Source organism: Artemia sp. Qi Xiang Cuo, chromosome 20 (assembly GCF_049724085.1).
Source record: "Artemia sp. Qi Xiang Cuo chromosome 20, ASM4972408v1, whole genome shotgun sequence".
NCBI lineage: Eukaryota > Metazoa > Arthropoda > Branchiopoda > Anostraca > Artemiidae > Artemia > Artemia sp. Qi Xiang Cuo.
This window is the reverse complement of record NC_142813.1, coordinates 9,661,051-9,681,488: the sequence shown is the minus strand read 5'-3', so window position 1 is coordinate 9,681,488 and position 20,438 is coordinate 9,661,051. Positions and strand designations below refer to the sequence as shown.

General features: G+C 36.4%; 1 protein-coding gene across 1 annotated transcript in view; it reads right to left on the bottom strand.

Moving 5' to 3' along the window:
- LOC148939853 (tetratricopeptide repeat protein 21A-like) overlaps positions 1–20,438 on the bottom strand; it is a 274,902-nt gene that overhangs the window by 27,721 nt on the left and 226,743 nt on the right. The window contains exon 18 of the mRNA XM_089105983.1: positions 8,669–8,836. Within this exon, the coding sequence (XP_088962109.1) occupies positions 8,669–8,836 (168 nt within the window). The remainder of the gene's footprint in view (positions 1–8,668; positions 8,837–20,438) is intronic.

Here is a 20,438-nt window from a genome sequence, read left to right as displayed (position 1 = left end):
TGACAATAGAGGTCGGAAGGTTCACCCTTACGAACACCCCAAATACCCAAGTAGGGCAATAAAGAATCTTTACTATACTACAATTACAAGCTTTGAGCAGTAACGTCGCAAATTTGTCACAAACCATACATCATCGTAATCTTCTAGTCCAGGACTTGTAGGGTTTGACCCGGACAAAATTGCAATATAAACGAAAATGGTACCAAAATGATCAAAAAAAAATTCTGTACAACTTACTAAAAGTCCCCATAAATCCGAGTGGGGCGAGTACCCGAAAAACAGGGGAAAAGGGGGAAATGCGGGGGAAATTGGGAAAAATGCCGAACATGAGCAGAAAGTAGTTCAAAGTGAGTTTTCTGGGGCTTTCCCATACGCTGATCACGAAACTGACATCTAAAATTCAGTATAGAATTAAAGTACTACGGAAAACGGGGAGAACAGGGGGAAGAGGGGAAAAAATTAAAAAATACAAGGTAGGGGTAGAAAGCACTTTGAAATATGTTTTCTGGGGTCTTTCTATCTGCTGATCCCAAAACTGACATCTAAAATGAAATAAAGAACATGAACCCCACCATAACGGGGGAAAAGGGGGAAAGAGGGGAAGAAAGGGACAATTGAAGTCAGGGGTAGAAATCAGTTTGAATTGTGTTTTCTGCGGTATTCCTATCTGCTGATCACGAAACTGACACCTAAAATGAAGGAAAGAAAACGACAACCATGAAAACCGAACAAAACTGGAGGAAATAATGGAAAAGGGAAAGGGAAGCCTGACTCCTGAGCCAGCTGCTAATGGCTAATAAGTAGGCCAATGGACAAAATAACTCGCTTAAGTATCAAACTTTTACTTTCTTGAATCACAAACATTTCTTACAACCATTTGAATTACTAAACATAAAGAAAACAACCGCTTGGCAGTGATCACAGCATTAAACTTCAGATATTATACGTAAACTTTGTACTTTCGTAGGCAATGTCGTTGAATAAAAAACTAAAAAACTATAGTTACTTCAGTAACTATAGGTAAAATCTGCACTTTTTAAGGCAGTAGAGTTGACTTGAAAAACACAGCATTGATGTCACTAGTCGAGCTCCTCGTCTTCGACAATCTCGTTGTCCCTGTTCAAACAGTCGATACCCTGACATTCTCCGCACGCGAACGTACACGCTAATCCATTTTTCTTGCAGCTGCATCGCGAGTTCTCGTAGCCTGTCTTACAGTTGCATCTCACAACACTCAAAAGAGTCTGAGGTGCGGGCAACAAATCGGTCATCACATGTGAGTATTTATGGTCGAGGACCCAACCCCAGTCATCCGGGTTGAGGTCAGCTGGTTCCCCTTTCCAACGGGATACCTGGCGGTGCACTCGCTGGGAGTAGAATGAAGCTGCAGCTTCGGTTGGCGGAAGCCTTTCAGGCTTAACAAACGCCGTAGTATTTGACGAAGAAACTTTTTCCAAGAAAATTCGATGTCGCAGCTTAGTGAGATCTTCGTTTGGTCGTGCTTTATACAAGCTGAGGAGAAGATATTCACCCGCTTTCACAATTTCATCTTTAGACGATGATTCATCCAGAAACACTTCGCATTTTTTTCTGAACACTTCGCTCTTCTTCAAAAGAGGTAGCACAGCTTGCTTTCCAATTCCGAAAACTCGTGAGGTCGTGTCACATCCCAAGAGTGCGTGCCCTACAGGAAGTAGCCTGGATACTTCTCCCATTTTTTTTAACTTCGTTGAGGCACCAGAACCTTGTTATCGCTTATTTTGCGTTCGTTGACGATTCGAAGTAAAGTGTTTTTGCATTAGGTGGGAGGTGATACAAGAGTAGAATCAGAAGGTCAGTGTCGTTGCCAAGAACTATTGTTTCCGAGTTTTCTGCTTTCGTTACGGCAGTCTTCACGATTAGATAGTCAGCATCGTCCTTTGCATGGGCGACTTCAAATCCTTTGGCTCTAAGTTTTTCCCCGATGTAGCTTATAATTCACTGTTTGTTCTGAGAGTTGCTCAAAAACTCTTCCTTTTCTTCTGGAGTTTCATCCCTGAACTGAAATCGATCTCTTGATGCTAGCTTTCATTAAACCTTCGGTTGTGCGTAGCATCTTTCGTGGTTGGACCAGCGCTGTATCCATCGAAGACAACAGTAGGGGAGGTACAGCGTCGAGTAACGAAGCTAACATAGCTGTCACAGATTGAATCATAAGTATCACCAATCTTCCAAGGTACTTGCTGAAGCAGCCAACCTCCGTCAACGACAGTGACATGATCTGACACTGGCAGGTGGTGAATCGAGTCCATTTTTGCTTCTTTCCATATTGCTTTCACTAGTGCAGGTTTGTCTGGCTGACGCATTATTCCAGAATTCTCAAACAAAGCGGGCGGATAACTGCACAGTTCGTAACGTAGAGTTTCTGCCATGTCATTTTCAGATGTATGGGTAGCAGTCGAAAGACGTTGAAAAAGCAGTGCAGGGTCGATATGCAAAATATCGCCATCTATCCTTATGTTCCCATCGGATGCCAGTGTAACGACTTTGTCTTTCTTCCTGAATGAAAAACTTTCGACGGATTGACCATCCATGCGCTGGAGGATCAGCTCACCTACAGCTTTAGCATCCTCTGCATTGCCGCCTTTTTGGGGAATCAGCCCGGAACCTATACTTCTAAGCTCTGTGGAACTAGTGAAAGGACATTTCTCTAGAAAGAATTCAAGAAACGTCAGTAGATCCTTAGTATCTCTCTTTATTCGTGCTTTGGTTGCAGTGACGTGCTGTTCACTAGAACTGTACTCTAGGCCCGTCAGTTTCTGCATTAGATCATTCACTGAAGCGAGTACTGGCGCAAAATTATGCTTGACTTAACAAAAAAATCTTGTCGTACCTTGATTTATCCTACTACCATGTCACATGTGTAAGCATCCACGCAGACTGGGGACTATTGGATCCGCTAGATATTATTCCGTCAGGATAGGTTTTGTCGTCGGCACTGGAACTCCGCGGTGACTAGTCTACCTTGCTTCTCTTACTGAATGTCGATTTAGAACAGGATTATGTTGGCGAACCCACGCGCTTGTTGATAACGGCGAGGAATACGGAATAAAGTAATTTCAGTATCTTTCCGTATTTCTTTCTCGAGTTTTTTTTGCCTTTTCCGAACCTGTGGGGTAACAAAACCTCTATAGATCTCCTGTATTAACATTTGTAAACATTTCCACATGCTTTCTACACCTACCCTGTATATTTCCCTTTTTGCCCTCCCTCCCCCCCATTTCCCCGTTTTATGTTAATCAATTTTTTTATATCATTTTAGTTCTCAATTTCGTAATCACCAGATAGGAATACCCCAGAAAATATCTTTCAAACCGCTTTCTACCCCTACCCTGTATTCTTCTCTTCTCTCCCCTCTTTCCCCTGTTCCCCCGTTTTCCGTAGTACTCTTTTTCTATACTGAATTTTAGATGTTAATTTCGTACTCAGCGTATGTGAAAACCTCAGAAAACTCACTTTAAACTATTTTCTGGGCATGTTCGGCATTTTTCCATTTTCCCCCGCATTTCCCCCTTTTCCCCTGTTTTTCGGGTACTCGCCCCACTCGGAGTTGTGGGGACTTTTATTATAATGTACTGAATTTTTTTCTGATCATTTTGGTACCATTTTCGTTTATATTGCAATTTTGTACGGGTTCGACACTTTTTTGAGCTAAAAGTCCTGGACTATTCATGCTTTTAAGATAATTGCCCAAAACATTTTCCTAAGCTCTTCTCAAAAGGAGGAACAGTAGGATACGGCCTCTTCAATGGCATTTTGGTCATCCTGATCCTTTTACCCTTCTGATAATCTCTTTGAAATAAACCTAGGAAAATATTTCTGACCATTACCCTGAATATGTGAAAATGATAGATGGCTTTAGGTTTAATAGCATCAATATAACAGATTGTCTCAACGAACATTTGGTTGTATCCTAAAAAAGGGAGTTGCTCCTAGGTGATTCATACGGATTGACGTAATTTAAGTAAAAAAAAGTTACCCAGGAACACTAAAATATAAATAAGTAGCATTTCAGCATGTAAACATAACACCCTGTTTTGCATAATAATTTTCTCAACCCGAACAAGAATACAATGTAAAGCTTCAATATAATCTCGCTATCTTTGAAAAGTGAAGAGACGTCAAAAACTTCATCGCAAAGCAGTCTAAGAAACATCATATTCGACATATTTAGGCAGTGTCGGATCTAGGGGGTGAGGGGGAGCACGCCCCCTCCTAGTGTAGTCTAAAGTAGTGTAATTTACTTAATTAACTCAAGTCTACGTTAATTAAACTTGCTCCTAACGCAAGTTTATCGGATCAACCTATTTTGCGCCCACCTAAAATATTTTTTATCAGATCAACCTATTTTGCACCCCCCCCTAAAAAAATCCTGTATCCACCCCTGTATTTAGGCAGCTTAAACAGAAAAAAGTGTCTGATACAGTTTATATAATATGCTGTCTGGTTTTTATTTCTTTCAGTTAAATATAATCAATCACTATTATTTTTGTGGAAGTTAGTTAATCTGTCAACCAGTTATCAGCTAATATGAAAAAAGAAAAATAAAAAAGGAAGGAAAGAGACAGCTAAGAAGAATAATGTTGTCGGGCTTCTCCTGTTTTGTCTCATATATCACAAAATAAACGATCTTTAAATTTGTCTGTCAAATTAAATGCTTTTTAATATTATTTATTAAAACATAGATGAATATTTGCTTGCTGAATATTTTCTAACTGTATTTCCCGAAAGCTCAAGTTATACTCATGACACCAGCAAAAACTGACTCATCCTATTCTTAGTAAGTGCTTTTCATTTTCGACACATAACCAGCACTATTTTTTGAGACAGTGCGTTATGGCACCCCTCTCTGTGTATGACACAAGTAATGGTTAGTCATACTTAAATCTTTGTTGTTATTTTGCATTGTTGTGTAGCGCAATATTTTTCTGTAATATACCATATTATAAATGGTCACACTGTTTAATAACACGAGTGACTGGTCACAACAATCCATAGTTAGCACTTGTCATTGTCATTAAATAGTCAGCATAAGATTGTGTATTTACGGTCCATTCATTGGAAAGATACATACACACATTGGTCACCCTTACTAAAATCTATCATTTGACTTACGTTGTTCTCCGTATTTATGGGCTGTGATCTTTCAAAATAAATGGTCACAAAAATAAAGGCCATTCAGCACTATTAATGCTTAGTATTGTTCATTTGCCGTCACGTAGTGAGCGCTATTTTTAAGATTGTTTGTTATAGCGTACCCCCTGAAGAAGCTGCAAACTTGCAGTGATGAGCCTCCCTTCATTTTTGCAGTAATTTTTTTTCACATACTAAAACCAGTACCAGTAGAATGTACCAGTACCAGAACCTGTACCGACAGCAGAACCAGTAGGAACAGATACTCAAGTCGCACAACAGTCATATCTGTTGATAAAAAAAAATATATAGAAGTGTACCGTATGTCAGATTGCTTTCCGTTTTGCATAGTCGGAGAGGAAAACCTTGAATACTGTTTGAGTCGGTGTCAGGATCTGTTGGTGGTCAGATGTTATCAACAAGCCCTTCAACTTCAACACCTACTACGGGTCATTTTCTTAACAGGACACTAATTTCATCAAATTTTTTCAGTTAGGAATAATTATAATCAGGCCATCAGATTGAGCATACCATAGAACCCTACTGTAGAGTTTTCAAGTTCCTGTGTACAAAAATGAATAATTTTGTATTTTTGCCAGAGGAAAGGTCACGGGTGTGTGTTTATTTGTTGTTGTTTATTTCCCATGGGTGATCTCACCGAACCAATGGTCCTAAAAGATCGAGTGTATTTTTGAGTAATCAGAAATATTCAAGGGCAGCTAGCCTCCCTCCCACATTCTTTTTTTCTTAAATACATTCGACCTAAATTTTGAGATAGCTGTTTGATTCACCATAGTTCAAAAGTCCAGAAACTATGCCTCTGGGATGACATGAACCCTCACAACCCCTTGGAAAAGGGCAGTAAGTAATGCAATTTGCCCATTGCTTACGCATAATATTTGCTGTCGAAAAGTAAACGGGCTTTTTTGAGTGGAGGGGTGGTTAAGGGGAATTTCCTACGAGGAGAATTTTTGGTGGGAAGACAAGTTTAAGGGGGAAATTTTCCAGGGGAAATTTTGCACAAGGAAAATTTTTGGTGCGAAGAAAAGCTTAAGGGGGAAATTAGATGGGGGGACAGAATTTCCTAGCATGATTTGAAAAACGGTCAGAAATTAAATAGGTCCGACTTAAGTTTGACTTTTTGTCAGAATTCTTTAAGAAAGACTGCTCAGACACAAGGGCCACTGAATTTAAAGAGCAGCATTTTAATGAACTTTCAGACGTTAGCGTAAATAGCAAGGGTTGGTAATGTTGCTCTTTACTTTAAGTTGAAAAACTACTTTTTTATTTAATCAAACAGTTTGTAGTAACGAACTGTAAGTAAGGAGTGACCCGGCTCAATTGTAACCGAAACTCTAAAAAACGGAATTTTGATACCAGTAGATACATCAAAAGAATTGGATTTTTATGCTAATTTCAAATATATAAGTTTCATCAAATTTAGTCTAACCTATAAAAAGTTAAGAGCCTGAAAAAATTTGCCTTATTTTCAAAAAAAGGGGAAAACATCCTCTAAAAATAATGAAACATTAATGAAAATCAAACCATCAGATTCAGCGTAACAGAAAACAGATGTAGCAGATGTAGGATTTTTTCTGGTTGGGGGGAGGTGGAGAAGGGGTTACGTGGGAGGATCTTTCCATAGAGGATGTTACCTTGGGGGAAGGGAAATTTCTATGAAGGCGCGCCGGATTTCCCAGCATTTTTAAAAAAACTAGCAGAAATTAAATAAAAAAACAGGTTTTTTCAACTGAAAGTAAGGAGCAACATTCAAACTTAAAACGAACAGAAATTATTACGCATGTGAGGGGGTTCGCCCCCTAGTCAATACCTCGCTCTTTACTCTAAAGTTATTTTTAGTTCTTTCAAAAGAGCTATTTATTCTCTAATTAAACGGCCTTTGTGATTCAGTGATTTGTGATTCGAACAAAATTTGAACTTTAGCGTAAAGAGCGAGGTAATGACTAGGGGGTGATTCCCCTCATATACGTAATGATTTCTGTTTGTTTTAAGCTTTAATGTTGCTCCTTACTTTCAGTTGAAAAAACTTGTTTTTTTATTTAATCTTGGTAAGTATCAACAAGGATACCGTGGTTAGACATATCTTCTATCTTAAACATCTAATTCTATTTCCGTCCTCCTACTAATGAAAAAACACGATTAGCATAGAGTTATCGAGGTCTAGGAGGGCTGCATACATCCCTCCATGCCCTTAAAACGTTTCTTCACCTTTGCTATTAGGTGTACAAACATGGTCCGTGTCACTACGAAGTAAATTTTGGGAGAAGATTTTAGTCTTTGCCTTAGCTTACCTCTGAACCCATCTTTAAGATCCTTTGATGGAGCAGCAACTGCCCTTTTTAATGATTTTTTCATAGCTCTTCACTACTCTCTTCACTACTACTCTTCACTCTGACATTCGTAGTAGCTCTTCACTACTACTTCTGACATTCATACTACTTTTTGCGTGAACAAGGTTTTTCCAGAGGGCATTAGAGTTTTCTTGGACATTTACTGAAAAAAGGCTTCGTTGCTCACTATGGTGTTTGGCTAGGACTTTTGCGAACTTCCTGTTAGCAAATTTTCGAACACGATCATTGTTTACACATGGTGTAAACAATGTAACATGGTGTAAAACAAAAATAAATGGAATTTTTTAGGGGGGAGGTGCTGAGGGAGATTTTTTACGATGAAAATTTTCGGTGGGACGAACAGTTTCAGGGGGAAGTTTTAAGGGGAAATTTTACCCAGGATGGGGGGGGGAGAGAATTTCTGGTATAATTCAAAAATGGTCAGAAATGAAATTGGTTTGACTTAAGTTTGACTTTTTGTCGTAATGCACGGAATTTTCGGAATAATTTCTATTTGTTTTAAGCTTTAATGTTGCTCCTTACTTTCAACTGAATAAAACCTTCTTTTTTTATTTTGTCCTGATAAGCTCTACATGGTAAGAATATTGTGATAGGACAAACCTTCTAGTTTAAACATTTAAAGATTATTCCACCGCTTTACTAACGAAAAAGTGTATTTATGATACTAATAATTGTATTGCTACAAACACAAAAACTGAAAATTCCTAAAAAAATTTGTAGCAAATTTTCTTTAACCATTTGAGACACAGTTGGAGGAAAGTTTGGGAAGATTTAGAGCGTAAAACTAAAAATTAAAAAATCAAAACAGAACTTGGAAATTTCTTAATCTAAGAAATAAGAATTGCTTAAGTATATTGCTATTAACAATAAGTATCGTTTGAAACGCAGTTTTATGCCCTGCTTTTATACAGAAAAATGTCCTAAATTAAATGTTCAAAACTATCATCATGTTTCTAATGACTATTCACACAAAAATTCTTTTTCCCTGAGCTAAGGGATGATTGTTCAGAAAATTGTTAGTAACAACTGGGATTGCGGGAACACTTCTCTGGAAATTTGATTAAAAAGCACTTGCTCTTCCTTTCACTTCCCACATACTGAAACGAGCTAAAATGTCATATTACCTGCTTTAAAGAGAGAAACGCGGCAGCCTGTAAAAGTTGATATGGAACTGTGTCATTGTTCATTATGTCCATATTGTGAAAAATGGCATCTGCTTCGCTTTTATGACCACCTAAAAGTTGACCGAAACTTGTATAAACTTCACGCTCCAGGCTTTCAACTTTTAATTTCTAAAATAAACAACGGATTAAAGCAGTTCGGCTCAACTGATGCGAAAGGTGGCTACTTTCACCACTGATAGAGACTAGCATAAATATTAAACTCCAGGTTTTTAAAAAAGTGCCAACGTACGTAAACTCTTCTGAGTTTTGGTGGAGATACAAAATAGGTATTTTTCGAAATCTAGGGGGGGGGGGCATTTTTATGAAAAATATGAAAAATGATTTTTCATAATCTAGGAGGGAACAATCGGCCTCTCCTCCCCCTGGATTATTACCAATGGGTTGTTAGATTCTAGCCTCTAAAGCCAACAATGGAACAAATAAGTTCTGCAGCAGTGATTTGTAAGATGATAAATTAGCAGCTTTCTCCATTTTTCAAGAGAACGGAAAAGTTTTCAGATGCTGTAATGCATAAGGGCATAAGGGCAGTTGGAGTTTTTTTTTGAAATAACAAACTTCCTTTTGGTAATAACAACTTTCCTGAAAAACAATTTTTAATAAGCCTAATTAGCAAAACAAAAATTATAGTAACTTAACTAATTTTTCTAAGCCAAACCAGCTAAAACAAAAATAGGAACAAAAAAATAAAAATAGGCAAATACAGTGGAAAAGGGTTTTCAGATACCAACTGAGATTTTTCGAGTTGCAAAATTATTTATAATTTTTTTTCTAATTTGCTACCTGCATGTTTTTCGGGACTTTATAATGAAAGGAACCATAGTTATGAAACTAGAAATGTTGAATTTGTTAGAACACCGGTTCCAGTTACTACCAGATCTAAATTTTCTATTAGGTATATTAGTCCTGAAGTATGGAACAGGCTTCCAGCGGAAGTAAAAGGTAAGAAAATTCTTGAGGAATTTCGTGCTTCTTTGCGATGCATTTGTTTTAACCAGTATTGTGGACACGGATAAGGTGATTGATCTGGGAGTGAGTATATGCTTGTGAGTTGTAAAAGAGAAAAATTTTCTTGTGTGTTGATTGAGGTGATTGTCGGTATATGTAAGGAAGCATGATGAATCATAGAGTATGAGTGTTGAATTCCTTTAAGTTACCTGTAAAAAAAAATGTATTTTCCTTAGAATGTTGATTAATTGTTTAGTAGGGGTGGGGGAGGAGAGGAGGATTCAGAGAGTATTATTTCCCCGAGGAAGTGTATTAGTGTATAAGTAGTTGAAGTGTTCCTTTTTTTTGAGTCATCCAAAACACGCTAATATGCATCGGGACCTATTTTGATATTGTTGGTATTATATGTAGTTTTGTTTTGTTAGCATTATTTGGAGAATTGTATGTTGCTTTTTTTGTGACCCATTTGTTAATAATAAAATAAAATAATATCCTTGATAATTTAAAACAGTTTGCATAATCTATCTAGTTTTTCCGCTATTTGTTATTCAGAATATTAAATAAATGAATCATTATAAGCTACATATAATACATATGTACATTATTTAAAGCTACATAGGTCTTTATTTAAAGCTACATATGTACATATGTAAATATAATACATATGTACATTATACATATAATACATATGTACATACATATAATACAATGTACTACAATATAATATAATACAATGTACAATATAATACAATACAATACACTATAATATGATACATATGTGCTACATATAATACATATGTACATTATTTAAAGCTACATAGGTCTATTTTCTTGCTTAGATTTTGATTGAAGTTGATTAGGAGAAATGATGATAGACTAGTAAGAGCGGCATATGATCAGCTGTTGAATAATGGTTTGAAAACCTCATGGCCATCCCAAATTAAGTCATTACTAGAAAGAGTGGGAATGCCTTGGCAGGGCTGATTTTAAATTCTACAGCATTGATCTTGTCAGTACGTTATCCCAAATACTCCATGTATTCCGAACTAAAAAAAGATCGAACTTTTTTGGTATTTTTCTTTAATTATCCATAAACGAGAACTTCCAATATCTTGTAAGTACGTTATCCCAAATACTCCATGTATTTCGAACTGAAAAAAAATCGAACTTTTTTGGTATTTTTTTTTTAATTATCCATAAACTAGAGCTTCCAATATCTTGTAAGTACGTTATCCCAAATACTCCATGTATTCCGAACTAAAAAAAGGATGGTACTTTTTTGGTATTTATCTTTAATTTTCCATAAACGAGAACTTCCAATATCTTGTAAGTACATTATCCCAAATACTCCGCGGGTTTTCTAGGGAGAATTGGGGTTCGTTCAATTACCACAGACAAATTTTCACTGCTTCGCCGCTTACTTTCCACGGGTGTATATATCCAGTAGCCAGGCAGTCCATATTCTTTGGCAAAGAAGCCAAATTACAAGATTACGTCTTAACATTAGTAGGCTGTTTATAATAGCACCTCACCCTAAAAATGAACCCCAGACTCAGATACGGACACTCGTGTATCATTTCGCTAAGTAGCTCCTATGATATTCATTTTTCTTCTTAACCCTAATTTTTAATATTCACGCTACTTAGTTCTCCCGAGACTAATTGTACAGCCATGCATGCTCCTTTTTTTATCCCCCTCCTATGAATATCTTCTTGTTTTTTAATTATATTTGAAATAGTAATAACACCCAATGCTCAAAAGACCTTAAACACACCTACCCTCCCCCCTCCAACTCCTTAATCATTTCTTTCATCAATTATTTCATCTATCATTGATTTATCTTATTTTCTAAGAACTATTAGAAGTAACGGTACTATCAAGATTGACAAAGAATCAACAACCAATAGCACACAGTAGTTAAACAAAATAAGGCCCAACACACATCATAATTTATGAAAAAAATTCACATGGCAGAATTAAATGCACTTAACCATGAACAGTATATCCAAAATATGCAAATCAACATGACAACAGCTAAATTCATCAGACGCAAACCATGCAAATACGCTGAAATCCAAACCCCTTATCTTCATACAAGAAATTCTAAAATTCTATTTTACCCAGAACCACAAAAACTATAAATTCAACAAATAATATAAACTATTCTTCGTCAAAAAGAACAATTGTCACAGGAAACTCAACAGAGGCAACTCATCCTAGGTTATGTGTTGAGATATGTCTAACTAATCAGGATCTAGGTAAAACCAGAAAATTAAAACACCACAATTCTAGACAGAAACTCCTCCTATAACACGAAAAAAAAAATCTACATATTTTTGAAATTCAACCTATTCGACTAAACACGGGAACATGATAGTTAAAAAAATCTACATATTTTTGAAATTCAACCTATTCGACTAAACATGGGAACATGATAGTTAAAAAAATCTACATATTTGAAATTCAACCTATTCGAATAAACATGGGAACATGATAGTTAAAAAAATCTACATATTTGAAATTCAACCTATTCGACTAAACACGGGAACATGATAGTTAAAAAAATTTACATATTTGAAATTCAACCTATTCGAATAAACATGGGAACATGATAGTTAAAAAAATATACATATTTGAAATTCAACCTATTCGACTAAACACGGGAACATGATAGTTAAAAAAATCTACATATTTGAAATTCAACCTATTCGACTAAACACGGGAACATGATAGTTAAAAAAATCTACTCGACAAGAAAGTCAAGAACTCAGTACAAGACAAATCCAAGCCACTGAGCTCAACACAAGAGCCTCAGTACAGAAAATATCGTAAACTCAGTGTATAGCAATGAAAAAAAATAGCTCTCAAGGAAACTAACCCAACAAAGACACCTCATCATAGACAAATCCTTAAAATGACAACTATACCTACAAACATTCAAGACAGATCCTCAAGAATCTCAATATGTAAGTAAGTCAACCCACTCGACAAAATACAAAAAAAGTAAGCAAGTAAGAAAAATAAGCTTGGACATTTAAAACACCAAGTACTTGAGCAAATGAACCCACCATACACGACTCGACCTGGAAAAAATCATAAGACGACAAGTAAACCAAAAGGAGTTCAAAAAGGAAAGTCAACACACCATAAAAAGTAAAAAAAACTCAAAATTTCAAAAGAAACTTTAAAAAGGACTAAAAGGCACAAAACCCAATATAGGGTACTCAATACAGGCAACACAGGAAAATATTCCAACATAACTTGAGATATCGAAAATTATCACATTTTTGTGAACCCAATTTTTCCAAAAATGGATACTTCCATGACTTAAAACTTCTAATTCGGCGCTTAGATAACCTAAAGATTCAAATTTTAAGAATATCGACTTTTTCAGATCTTCAGGTTTCCTTTTAGATTTCACAATCTAGCAAGTCTGACTTTCATATTAGTAGAGATGCCTCAGGAGGTCCGATCAGGACACCATATATGGGCATAGAACCACGTGGTTTATGGTTTTTGTCAGTGAGAATGAAAAAACAGGAATTTTGTCACATTTATGGATGTTTTCATGGATGGTTATGTGTGTTGGTCGATTTATTTGATGTTTTTCATGGATGGTTTTATGGTTTTTGTCAGTGGAGACAGTATTCTGAAAAACAGGAATTTTGTCACATTTATGGCTGTTTTTATGGTTTTTGTCAGTGAGAATTTGAAAAAACAGGAATTTTGTCACGGATTTATGGATGTTTTTATGGTTTTTGTCAGTGAGAATGTAAAAACAGGAACTTTCTCACATTTATGTCTGTTTTTATGGTTTTTGTCAGTGAGAATGGAAAAACAGAAACTTTGTCCCGTTCATGGATTATTGAGTCTAATGGGGGCAGGTCAATGACACTTCCTTCTTGTTGTTGCTCGATGCAAATGTTATGATCCAGAAATAGTATTTGTTGTTGTTATTCGAGCCAAATGCTATGAGTTTCCCGGAAACAGTTAGATCACATGTTTCCTTCTCAGCCAATCAGAGGGCTGGTTACATATTAGCGGCGGAGGGAATATAAGGAAAGGATTTTTGCTAAAGTTTTATCAGTCTGTGAATAGAATTCAAAGGGTGAGAAGAAGAATAGTTTGACTTACTCATTTGGATATATATTTGTGTCTATGGCAAGTGGAATGTTTACCCTATTAGAAGTTGATAGTGGAGTTGATGGTAAGATTACAAGAGCACCAAACATTGCGGTGGAAATTACAAAAGGATCGCGGCTTTGTCTGGAATGGGATGCAGTATATGCAAGATATGTGATATCCTTGAGCAAATTTAAAATGGAATATCGATTATGTTTCGCTGCAAAAGTTGATATAGCACATGTGAATCAACTTCAATGTGCTTTAAATGCATTAGTGAAACATATCGAAGACAATAAACTCTATCGCTAATTGTACATGCTTAGTATTGCTGTTGTAATTTCAATAGAGCTGACGAATCAGAGTCAGTCTAGAGTCAACAGTCAGAGGGAAAGGATTGAAAAATGAATAAATTTGAGAAAGAGAGAATTAGATCAAATCTAGTGTTTATGGAAAAACATTTGATTTTGGATGATGATTTTCTCGAGTTATCTCTTAAACGCAGGATATTCTCGTATCAGGGAACTCTTGAAAATATAATGAGGAGTGATTCCTCCCCATTGGACTATTGTATGAAACTTTTAAAATGTGACTCAAGTGCTTATAGTCAATTTATTGATATATTAATTGGAACAAAGCAGAATCATATTGAAGATATACTTTTGAAATCATTGCCAATGTAGATGGCTCCTCCTTCGAAAGAGGTAACGTTACACAGCTACTCCTCTCCCCCATTTCCCTCTCATTGAATTTATGGAGCGAAGACGATCAGTTTCGTTTTAGCTGTGAGAGAGTTGACATCGGAAACCGAAAAATGTTCTATATATGTCCATTGTGCTTTTACACTCTTGGCAGATGGACTCAATGTGAGAATTGTAAAATTATAGATGACTATAGTGAAAAGTGTAAATTATGTAATCCTTGTAAATTACATAGAGGCTATGCAGTACAAATTAAAGGATGTAATTCATGTCTTGAAGAGATGTGTGACTCTAATCCTAGAGGTCACCTGTGCTCCTATTGTCACTATGATAAATGTGATCAGTGGGAGAATACTTACCGCGCTATGATTGGAAAGAATCCTAAACGTGATTTTAGTTTATTTCTACGAGATTGGTATCGTCGCGGATTTAAATTATTCTGGGAAGAGGAATCTGGTCTACGATTCAACTGTTGGGCTAACAAGACAATTTGGTTTCTACGTCATCGTTGTGATGACACTGCCTACTATGACTATAAACCAAGTGATTTTTATTTGGCAGTTACCGAATGTGATTCACCACTTGAAAACACTTTAGGTGATATTGCTTCAAATAGACAGATTGAAACTCGTGAATTTCATAATATGAATGCAAATAGTATCATTGACTATACAAAGAGAAATGACAAGAGTGAAGTTACATTGTACTGCATAAAATGTGACCCTGACTTTGCAGTCAATCAAGATCAATATACAGTGAATCAAAATGATTTACCAGCATTAGTGGTTCATGATAGTTGCCTATACACCGATGAAGAAATCTAAAGTGAAGATTTAAAGACATTGTTGTATATATATGCATTTTATTAATAAACAAATTCACAAACATTTTTTAAGCACTTTACTCTTAGGGCACTGAAATCAATACTGTATAGGTCTGAGAGGATATTTTCCACTAGAAAGTCGTTCAGACGTGGATTGTCAACATAAATGTGGAGAAACTGCTCGTAGGTATAGCCACAACATCGGAACAAAAAATATAGTAGTGCATGGAAGCCACAGATTTTAATTTTCAAATCCTGCTCCCTCTCCCGATTTTGAATAATAATTGTCCCACTGCTCTCAATATGGTTGCTGATGTGGGGTGTGTAGAATGTATAGGGTAGACCAAGAGGATCAAAAAATTCAATCGTCTTCATTGTTTAAAAGATGCACAGCCAATGACCCGTCAGCACAGTCGACGGACTGCTATTAACAATAATCAAGGTATTGTTGACACTTTGAATTTTTCCAAGAAAGTCCGAGGGTAGACAATGGGATTTGTACTGGGACATGTAGGGGTCCATATTAAATACATTGATTATTTGAGTGGTGTTCATGGCACTAAGTCTAGTATAATACTACCTTCGGGAGTGATTTCCCAATAGGTATCATATTGATTTAGGGAGATTAGTGCAATACTCTCAGCCAATGGGTCGGCAAATATACACTCTAAACCCACACTCCCCATACGTACTATACTCATATCCAGTGTGCCAGACAAATCCAATACGATGATAACATGTGTTTTAGCAAACATATCTTCGGTTATACCATTTCCAAATAGTTGAGAGTCGTGATCTAGGGTTTGCATGGTCAACTCGTACAATGTTCTATAGGATCTATCAAAGGATAGATTGTAGAGTGGGATACCGTTTACTTTACACACAAAAGATGAAAGTCCAAACATGTCGAATTTATGTGGGCATTCAGTCCATGATCCTATTGCACTGGCGCTTTTTACAAATGCCAATGCGAGTTTTGACGGAATTTCATCATTGATAAAGGATGAATCGGCGAAGGTGCATGATCCTACTGCAATATGACGTTAATTGGTGATTTTATGAGGAACAAATAGTTTAATATTGTTGCCATTGGCTCTCAGTTTCTCCACGGACAATGTAATAGAACTTATGACCTGTTGTGTTCGTACATGAAGTATTGCCGAAGTGAGGGAGAGACTTACATCAGGATTGGCAGCAAGTTCTTTTCTCAATATGAACTTGGAGGGTGCAAGCGATAGTTTTATATCCACTTTAACATTGGGCGGCAGCCATTGGGGTATATTAAATATTTCATCATATATTTTTCCAACTAGATGTAATTCACTAGTTGTAGCATTTTTAAGTGCATCTGCACTATCAGTATTAGTAATATATTCATATCCATTGGATATGCCTCTCAATTCCTTGTATGACATGGGTGTCATCAGCATGAATTGCATAGAGCTTGTATAATTTGAGAGATTGTTGCTTGTGCTCACCAGCGTGCCATTGATGCAGACACTGATTTGACGAAATAAATTATGTAATATACAACTTTCATAGAATAGCCCATCGGCTCGAATTGGCATTATATTTTCAGATTTCCTAACTTTCATTTGCAAATCTATAAATGATGAAAAAATGTCCATAAATTAGTCTTTATGGGACTAAATTTGAAAGTGAATCTTTTTGGAGAGGGGTTGTTGAGGATAAAATTGTTCAGAGTATCCATGCTTGACACTCACATCAACATTTTCAGCATTGAATAGATTCAATGAGGCGGTGATTGAAGGTTGAGAATCCTTATGCGGTAGGTAGGACATTTTAGGAGAAGAAATCTAGTTTCGATCTAACAATTTTCTTCCTGGGACTTCTGTTTACAGCACGTGTCGGCTTTTTCCTTCTTTTCTTTGACAAGAGGGATGTCTTTCGTTTCCGACCTGAGTAGAGACTGATGAGTGATGCATTGTTTCTTGACCTTTTTAAGCCTTTACCATTCTGTTTTAATTTCTCGCCAAGGGTTCGCGCACTGGACCTAAGATTTTACGAAGCACATTTTTTAAAATCCTTGCCAGAGCCCCAATCATATAGTGTAGAGGATGCAAAATCAGTCGCAGCCGGTACAAGATATTTTCTAGCCAGTGGTAGTGAAGAGCGAAACAGCTTAGCAAACCAGCTGCCAATACCATAGCCAGACATTGACGAGTGACCTTTGTAATACTCCATTTCAGTACCCTGTTGTCTTGGGCCAAGAGTATTAACATAGCAGTCAATATCAGGACAAGTGAATACCACTTTTTTATTTGACATCTTGCTTTTTAACGATGGGACGAAAATAGCATGTAATCACTGCCAAAACTTTTGAAATTGCTATGGGATCACCCAATTCGGTTCTTAGTGTTAACTGACAGAGTTCCAAATAGGAAGTGTTTACGGGAATATACTGAAGATGCTTTATATTGTAGTGGTGAATATGGTTTTGATTGGTTTTTCGTTCCAGAACTCGTGCGAGGGGAACATTTGAATTACCAACCCGAGATGTTTCAATAAATTAAGCACAAAAAAATATACATGTTTCTGTTGTGAAAGCGGTCGTGTAGTCAGAGAAAATGAAATTAGTGTTTCTCGCATTTTTGCCATTGATTATATTGAGCTTAAAGTCAAGAACATCCTTTAGGTTATAATTGGGAATAACCCTTTCACTTGCAATAGGTTAACTAATGTAGATCTTGCCCTCCTCCTTTGAATAGTTGAATTGAAAACCTCTTTTTTTACGAGCGGAAATTCTTTTATTAATAGAACGACATAAATCGTTCATACAGGTGAGTTCCTCGTATGGTAATTCGATACACGGATAATCCATCCAATTGATTTTTTGAATTTGTTCTTGATTACTTGAGGATGGTGGTTGCGGCCAATCATAGGGTCTAATTTTTATTTCATATTTACGATCCTTTCTCAGGATGTCATAAGTATTTTTGAGAATACAGTCGACAAGAGCCACTTCATACTTTCCGTCGAATTTGATGGTGCGGGAGAGTTTCGTCCAAAAATCACTTGTTCTATTCAAGTCATTGTAGAGAGGATCAGAAACATTGGACATGAAAGTCACATAGAAATCATTGGGCATTGTCAATATCTTCAGCACTGACCCAAAAATCAAAATCTGAGAGGTATCCTAGCCATCGAACAAGCAACTGTCTCTTGCCGATACGAGTACGAATCTTTAATGTCTTTTCAATTTGATACATTTCGCTAGTGTTTCTAACTGTTTGTACTTCATATTCATAAAAACCGCCAAGAATTTCATCATCTTTGGTGTCTCACAGTCGATATGTCGTGGGCTCGGTGTCCAGGATTTTGGACACTTTAAAAAGTTCGGTGCTCCATAAATAATTCCCCTTTTCAAAAATATTGGTGGTTCTATTAATTCAAACAGTATCACCAACATTGAATTTCTTCTTTTTTTTCTCTTTTTCACCAATGGAGTATTGCTTTAGAAAAGCATCAAATATATTTTCATTGTAGTGAACATCCCGAGGGCATGAGTTGGAAAAAGATCGATGAGGTCCATGGTTGTATATCTGCATGATTTTATCTAAATCTTGAATAAAAACCGACGTATTTTTCAGGATAAAATATCTTGAAATTAATAGAAAAATCGTTCTTATTAATCGTTAAGCCATTGCAGCCTTTATTAGACTGTGACTATGATAAAGTGATGTATTATATTTCAAAAAACCTTTTGCACATGTAGATTAACAAATTCACTACCACGATCCGATTAAATTTTTTTATATAAATCCTATTCAAAAAATACTTTCAATAGCTCGAGTAACTTCAACACCTATCTGTGATTGCAATGGAATGGCATACGCATAGCGACTAAGGATACTGATTGCCATCAGAATATATTTGTAGGGTGCATTGTGACGCCCTTGAAGTGCGTCTAAAGTTAAAAGATCCGTTTGCATTATATGCGGAGGGAAAAAGGCTTTAGTTTTTCGATATTGTTTGCTGCAAAGCCTATGATTCCGATGCAGTGTGTAACTCGGTTCATTCTCTAGATACTCTTTTGCTTTTTTCAATGTGTTGGTGCCAGAAACAACTTTATAAAGCGTTTTAAGAGAACTTCAACTTCCCGCTTCACCAATATTTTCATAGACACCTTTCAGAACTTCATCCATTTTGAACGCAAACACGTAGTGTAATGTCCACTCCCCTTTTGCACACTGGAGGGTGAATCAATTCGTCTTCACTTTTGACTAGCAGCCACAGGTGTTGTAAAATCAGTGGCGCTGATAGTATTTTCAAATATTGAATCTTCTTCATCTTTTTTAAATGATGTTGGTGTTGGAGGAGGACTATATTCTCTTAGTTTCTTTAGAATTTATTTATTGCCAATAAGACTTTTGGGGAAGTTTGATACACATAGAGAGGTGTATAGATTATTTTCAATGGATAAAAGTCCTTTACGATTCGTCACCATATCGCAAATTAAATCAACTAGATTATAACTTTGAATTATAATTCGTTTCCCTGTGCTGTCGACTTGAACTTGATGATCATCAGCAGTTTCCAACATGAGATAAGATAATACTCTTTTACTCTGTTCTCGATAGGTCAGTGGCAATAGGTTCCCAAATTTCAATACAATTGAATTCAATTCCTTCTCCTTTCATTGCTGCAGAATCTTGAGGAGATGTTTCCTGTTTAGAGGGATCAGTGGCGGCGGCAACGGGTCTCTCACGATAAGGTCTATGTTTGTCCACACGTCGCAATGTATTTTGAAGTAAAAGCAGTTTTTGTCATCGGCAATATTCTCATCATCAATGAATTTGCTTAGATTGTCTTCAAAATGTTCAATGGGTCAGAGGACAAGTTCAAAATGTGTCAATTTATAGGGTTTTGCCATTTTCTAGACAAAACTGTTTACAAGTCCTGAACTTATTGGCAGTAAAAGTGTGCAAAATCTACTACCTGCTTGAAGGAGTCGTGTTCTTTTAAATTTATTTACCTTGTTTTTAAAATCCAAGGCGCGTACAGTGGAACGATATTGCTTTGTCTGTTTTCTAACACCTTCTGAGAGTTGAACATTGCCCTCAGTTAAATTTAAACAAAGTACAGATATTAGATTAAT